Source organism: Rhipicephalus sanguineus, chromosome 3 (genome assembly GCF_013339695.2).
Source record: "Rhipicephalus sanguineus isolate Rsan-2018 chromosome 3, BIME_Rsan_1.4, whole genome shotgun sequence".
Lineage (NCBI taxonomy): Eukaryota > Metazoa > Arthropoda > Arachnida > Ixodida > Ixodidae > Rhipicephalus > Rhipicephalus sanguineus.
In genome coordinates this window covers 70,391,377-70,397,709 of record NC_051178.1, presented here as the reverse complement: position 1 = coordinate 70,397,709, position 6,333 = coordinate 70,391,377, and the positions used below count along the sequence as shown (strand labels likewise).

At 43.6% G+C, this 6,333-nt stretch overlaps 2 protein-coding genes across 2 annotated transcripts; one reads left to right on the top strand and one right to left on the bottom strand.

Annotated features, from left to right (window-relative positions):
* The first annotated feature begins 486 nt into the window (after positions 1 to 486).
* LOC119385550 (uncharacterized) lies at positions 487 to 2,869 on the top strand. The gene is made up of 3 exons (XM_037652968.1): positions 487 to 650; positions 1,243 to 1,458; positions 2,848 to 2,869. Exons 1-3 carry the CDS (start codon positions 487 to 489, stop codon positions 2,867 to 2,869), a joined length of 402 nt encoding a protein of 133 aa, XP_037508896.1.
* Positions 2,870 to 2,952: 83 nt separating this feature from the next.
* On the bottom strand, positions 2,953 to 5,826 carry LOC119385549 (uncharacterized). The gene is made up of 8 exons (XM_037652967.2): positions 5,784 to 5,826; positions 5,282 to 5,654; positions 5,044 to 5,208; positions 4,767 to 4,953; positions 4,426 to 4,668; positions 3,605 to 3,776; positions 3,178 to 3,326; positions 2,953 to 3,116 (listed from the first exon to the last, which is right to left on the bottom strand). Exons 2-8 carry the CDS (start codon positions 5,366 to 5,368, stop codon positions 2,953 to 2,955), a joined length of 1,167 nt encoding a protein of 388 aa, XP_037508895.2. The 5' UTR covers positions 5,369 to 5,654; positions 5,784 to 5,826.
* Positions 5,827 to 6,333: the final 507 nt, after the last annotated feature.

Below are 6,333 nucleotides of genomic sequence, written 5' to 3'. Positions count from 1 at the left end.
ATTAGCAGACAGTAATATCAAGGAAAGTATACGGTATGTTATTTGTAGTAATTAGGATATAAATGTGAAGAAAGTAAAGTGGACGAAAATATAACGTGCAGCCGGCAGGGACCGAACCTACGACCTTCGAATAACGCGCCCCGTGCTCTACCACTCAGCTACGGCGGCGGTCATCGTCCCGTCCACTTAAAGGGACACTGAAGCACTTTTTAAAAAAAACGAGGTTATGGTGTCATAATAAGTAATTTTGTTCGGCGAACTCGGAAATCAAGTCGAAAATTTGCATAAACCAACGCAAAACACTTTATTTTGCCGAAAACGAGCAAGAGGCGCCTCCGCCGGCATCGCGGGTCTCGCCGCCGCCTGTGATTGGCCGAAGCTCCGTGACATCACGATAGGGACCACGAGGGCATGCTCACGGCGCGCGCTGTCGGGCGATGCGGTGTTGTCGGTGTTTCTAACGGTTGAAGTCTGGTAGCTGCTGCTATGGCGAACTCTGAAAGTCGCAACGAGTTCGCTGTACATCCTTACCTGTTCGAGCCGGTCGCCACAGTTAGAGCGACGACCGAAGACGCTGCCAGCACCGATGATCCGGCACAAGAAAGTGTGTCCCAACCGGCCACCTTCACCCGCGTCGGAAACATGGACTGGTACGTATAAGATGCATGTCAGTGCTCAATTTCACTGTCGTAAACTGATACAAATCATACGTTCAGCCGCGGATATTCAATCCGATAAGGAACAGCAGCCTTGGCACTACCTGTTAGCTACGTATTGGCACGGTCCACGCTAGCGCGCGCATCGTGCAGAAACATTAGTTCGTGAATTTCACTGCTCATAGTGCAGCGTTGTTGATGCAATCAGTATCACGCTTCGCAGCGGGCAAGAAGCATGCGATGAGTCAGTGTGCTATCGCGAGAAAAAAAAAAAAAAAGCGGCACGAGTGCCGCTCTTTGCCGCGCAGTGTTGACATGTGTTCCGAACTGCGCTGCAAGCTTGCGCATGGACGGTTCGGCTCATATAATGCTGCTCTGTTTAAAATATCGTTGCTTTTTCGAAATTCTGGCCAGTACTACAGTGATGGTGTTAAAATGCAAGCGGTATATTAGCTGCGTCGTGAATATGCGACTGTCGTGTAGAGTACAAGATATGCAGATCTGGTCGTAAGCAATATCAAAGCGCTTTACACTGAAGCACCTTACACGCTAGTTACCGATATCTGTGTACACGTTTTCGCCATAGGTGCTCATGCACGCGCTGCGTGCCAATGAAGAACGAGGAGGACTGCTGCTGCTGCCTCGAGATTCGGCAGATCCGCGACCGGCAGAAACATCCCCGGTGCATCACAACGACAAAAAAATTTAAAAGTGTGTGCTTAAACAAGGACGTTTTGGAAGTGGCCTTACAACAGAATGGCACGCCAGTTGACTCGTCAAGTCAGATGTCTGTTAAAAACAGGTGAGAAACTAGTAGCTATAGGCTTTGATTTGGAACTTTGTGTTTACAGTGCCCTTCACTTTTTCAGAAAATTAAGACATGCAGGATACAAGCAATTTGTCTGCCTGACATGGAAAAGAACTGGCCAAAAAAATAGAGTAATACTGCCCAGTTGTGTGCTGAATGCAATTAGAAAAAAATATCCAGACCCTGAAGGCACATACACTGGATTCAAGCACTCCTATGGTTGACGCAAGTAAGCGTACACAATACAGCTATTGCTGGTGGAGCTGAGGGCTTCCACGGCTGCTCCTAAAAACATGTACAGCTCGAGATGTACTACTGCTACAGCAGGCACTTTTCACTGTCATGTTTGATGGAAATGAAAAACACCACGTACTGAGATATGCCAATCATTTATTATTGCTCATCTCCAGCTGGGCACTATAACAAATCAGATACACATGGCAATTAGAAGAAATTTCCATTCACTTTATTGTCAGTGTTGTGGTCTGTCTTAATTTTAAAGAAAATACAATCTGTAACAGACAAGCAACCACATGCAACTTTGAGCATGTGCATGATAATTATTTAAAAAACAACCAAGAAATATGATTTGTAACATACAAAATATCTGACGGCATGCATAAAACTGGATACAATTTATGACATGCTCAGAGTTTTGCTCGAGTACCCAACATATTGCTATGAACTCATAATAACCAATAGTGTCACCTTTACAGCTGCTGAAAGACAGTGTTTGGAACATGTGCGGTGTAGCTCCTGTGCTGTTCTTCATGAACTCAAGCAGTGTTTTGTGGTATTTGTCACGTAGTAAGCAATCACGACTTAATGTGGCAATGAAGTGCATCGAGGCAAGGGATTGAGCTGGGACAATTTCCCCCTTTTCTTCCCAGTGTTGGGCCTCCTTCCTACAGCAAATTTATTTATACACACTGAACAAAAAAGCAAATAAACAGAACACACATGAAAGAAGCTGCATGCATGTTTCTACCCCCATGAATAACATCCCATAATGTGCACTAATCACAAGATTTGAACAACACGAGTAAATCCAGCCTTACTGCAGCATGTGATGCACCAAGCAAATATAAAATTGCGGCAAGAGTGAAACAACTGTGTCAAGAAGCTGCATGCACGTTTTTAGCCCCATGAATAACATCCCGTAATGTGCACTAATCACAAGATTTGAACAACACGAGTAAATCCACCCTTACTGCAGCATGTGATCCACCAAGCAAATATAAGATTCCCAGGCACAACGACACTCTTTTTAGGGTTCTCCACACCTGTGTTGTCATTTAGAGCAACAACCCAAAAATATTTAAAATTCGTGTCAGTACTCCTTTAAATGAGAATTTTCCTACTTTATATGATCTTATGACCCAGGAGGTCTGACAAACACCTGTGAGAAATAATGGTAAATAATAAAAGCATGCATTGTGATTAAAGCCTCAAGACAACAAATACTTATTTGCCATGGTTACATCGCTGCTAATTGAAGCGACTCATTCGCTTAGCTACCTCTGTGTCCTTATTTACAATACTAAATGAGCTGCTGAGTGGTGATCGAGTCTCAGGAGTGGCCTTTTCCCTTTTTCCAGGAGGTGCATTGATAGCTGCTGTGGTTACTGCCTGCAGGAGCTTTTGGACGTAGCCTGCAAATAATTATTCAAGCACCTTCATTTCTGCAAAATAAATTACAGTACGAAAACTTACCATGTTTGGCTGCCTCCATTATGGGACAGGCCACAGGCTCACCCCCAGCTGCTTTCGGGTACTTTATGCGCCATCGTGGAGTGCCATCCTTTGTGCAGGCTTGATCACGCTCACTATTCTCATTATAGTGCAGCACAGCAAGTTGTGTCCTGAAAAAAGTTACATTTAACTGAATGAACACACAAGAAAAAGCAGCGTCTGATTTCTGTAGTTACAAAAACTGACCTTAAACAGGTGCAATTTGCAGTTAATCAAAGTTGGATAGCTAATATAAATGTAACAATAAATTACGTACATTTAGAATGGCTGTAACAAGACAAATCACAAAAAGTTTGAAGCAGTTGGCCTCTTCCCAATACAAGAAGAGTGTCAGGAAAACAACAAATAAATGGTGAACTGCTCTGCTAGGGGAACATCGTCTTCATACCTTGCCTTCATTCCAGCGTATGGGTAGTGGTACAGCTTGGGTGCAAAATGAAGCAGCAGGCTGTGAAATGCCTCAAGTCCATATGTCTGGTATCTGGTGGAAAGCCGTGGCATGTCTTTCAGCAGGGTTCTCGCAGTGGCCACTTCTTCGAGTTTCTGCAGTGCCCTAGAGTCTGACAAAAAATGTTCAAAAGCCCGGTTTTGTCAATGGGATAGCAAAATTGAATATGGTGATAAATGTGGTAAACTGGTGCTGTGACATTTTTCTCCAGAAAAAACTAAATTAAATGAACACACCAAAAACCTAACAGAATTTTCCTAGGACTGACTCTTGAACATCACACCGTGTGGCTATGGTGCTTTGCTATGCTTCGACCTTCAGCATCACCTTACACTTAAAGCCCCCACTTCTCTCATCAAAACAGCTATTTTGCCATAAAGCATCAATGGAGGGACGACATTTCTTTACAATGCTTTAATATGTAATTTTGCTTTTGTTCAGTCATTTCAATAATTACATGTAATCATGGGGCAGGTTAAACAAGCGTATCGTCTTGTTAGCTGGACGCATTGAAAATCAATCTACTGGCATTCCAATTAAAGTTCCCCTTGTTTCTCTGCGTCAGACCACCTTCTAGCAGCAGTCTATTATAAGAATAAAAAGTTCTCTAAAACTTACAATCTCAAAAGTTATGTCAGTCTGCTTATTTAGGTCCACTTTTTTAATAGTAACATATCAGCAGAGTTTCTGTGTAACAAAAACTCTTAAATTTAAAGTTTAAATGTATAAGTCCCAACTCTTGCTGCTTTGCCATTGCTCACCTTTTTTGAGCCATTCTCTCGGCTCAATCTTGCCATGGAGACACGAGGGAAACAACTCATCATCGTGCTCATGAATGCCTTGAACATGATTCAGAAGCGACTTCCACTTTGGAACGATTAGTTCCTTGTTTCCATGGCTAGAAGCTGCTGCCCAGTACATATGGTTCGTAATAGATTTTATCCATGGTAGCAGCTCCTTGCAGTCGCTTTGTTTTGCTGCAGTCTGCAGCTTCTTGTTGACCCCTGAAATGTACATTTAAAACAGACAATGTGACCATTGATTTGTATTAGGTCGCCGCAAGTAAGCCTGCGTCAATCGTTTACAGAATTCATAAGGGTACCTTTTGCCATATGCCACACATCATACTCGTGTTCGGTTTCTTCCTTGTGTTTCTGCATAAAACACTTCACTTGGGCATGGCGGTCCGTGACAAGAACGGACACTTCAACATTCTTGTGGTCCAAGAAAGCAAGGGCACGCTGTAGCCCAGCCAGCTCCATGCGACAGCTACCGCCAACCTCATTGGACTGCAAATTCAATACGCACTTTTGTGATAAACACTTCAGAAAATAAACAACATGAACTTGTTAAAATGTCATAGTAAAGTCATAACACACCTGCACGACCTCAAAGTGCAGTATCTTGTTGCTCTCCACATCTAGCAATGAATACGTGCCAAACTTCGCGCTATAACCGGGCGAGTCTGCTCGCCCATCCCCAGCAAGCTTCACTTTTCTCTTCTGAGCATCTAAAAGCAAAAGCTCCTGCTCATCTTGATATACCTGAAAAAATTTCAGCGCAATGAGTGCCTCTTCTAAAAACAACAAAAAAAAAATCCTCAACTGCCTTGCTTACTTTGCCAATGGCGGGCCACAGGTGTACGCGCTGGATGGAGAAAAACGTCCGCTCACTCACAACTTGTACTCCCATCATCGAAAGCATTCTGATTGAAACTGTCGGGTTGTTTCCCGAAAACAGCACTGCTGCACAAAGTTGCAAGTTGAGCACTGGCTGCTGTTTTTCCACATCTTGGTTGCGCCAGCAGAATGCATGGCCTGACCGGCACTGGCCGTTAGCCTCCACCAACGTTCCCTCACATGTGAAGGTCACTGCACGAGGAGCAAGGCAGATGCTGCACACAGTCAGAAGGTCACGCAGACACTTTTCTTGAACGAAGAAAATTCTTCCTTCTTGGCCAGATGTTTGCGTTTCGTGTAGTTCTTGTGGCCTGAGAAAAAAATGGAACATATTTTGATTACTTTCCAAATACAGCCACATATGTCCTGGCAAAGCCATGCATCCTTCTTTATGTAATTCTAGTATGCAAAACTACGTAACATAGCTTTGCAGAACGTACAGTTCATCAAGGTCATCCAAAGGGTTGTAATCAGGGTCATCATCTGGGTCGTTTCAAAAGAGGTCATCTGGAATTATGTCCTCACACTCCTCTTCCTGTATGCTCATATTGACCTGTGTAGTTGCATCTGTCATGACTGGTCCACCAACCTGTATACCTGAGAAATCAAACAAAATATGCAACCCCACTGATCCACTATGAACTATGAAGCATGTCAGCAAAGTGTAGAGCTACAATCATGCGCAGAAATCGAAATATTCTAGACCTGTGACCTTCAAGTGCAAAATGCATTGTGTTACAAGCACAGCCAATTCGATTCACAGGAACGTACCTATTGAAATGGTTTGAGGCTTTGCTTGGGTGCAGTGTGAAGCTGTGCTTTTCTTTATATCTGCCTGCACACCCTTGTTGCGTGTTGTTCGCTGCACAGTTGTTTGTACGCACTGGTCAGAAGTTTGGGGATTGAAAGTGCTCACTCCTTGTATCTCCTGTGGATGATCATCTGGGCAACCATGAAGTGTTGCGTCCACTGAAACAGTGAGTAGAAAAG

What these genes read in the sequence shown, in the direction of transcription:
- LOC119385550 (XM_037652968.1), top strand. Translation starts at nt 487, where the DNA reads ATGGCGAACTCTGAAAGTCGCAACGAGTTCGCTGTACATCCTTACCTG. An exon ending in CGCGTCGGAAACATGGACTG is followed by an intron (nt 651 to 1,242) that starts GTACGTATAAGA and finishes TTTTCGCCATAG; the next exon opens with GTGCTCATGCACGCGCTGCG. An exon ending in CAGATGTCTGTTAAAAACAG is followed by an intron (nt 1,459 to 2,847) that starts GTGAGAAACTAG and finishes CTTATGACCCAG; the next exon opens with GAGGTCTGACAAACACCTGT.
- LOC119385549 (XM_037652967.2), bottom strand. Translation starts at nt 5,368, where the DNA reads ATGCTTTCGATGATGGGAGTACAAGTTGTGAGTGAGCGGACGTTTTTC. An exon ending in TGCACTTTGAGGTCGTGCAG is followed by an intron (nt 4,954 to 5,043) that starts GTGTGTTATGAC and finishes TTGAATTTGCAG; the next exon opens with TCCAATGAGGTTGGCGGTAG. An exon ending in TACGCTGGAATGAAGGCAAG is followed by an intron (nt 3,327 to 3,604) that starts GTATGAAGACGA and finishes AACTTTTTTCAG; the next exon opens with GACACAACTTGCTGTGCTGC.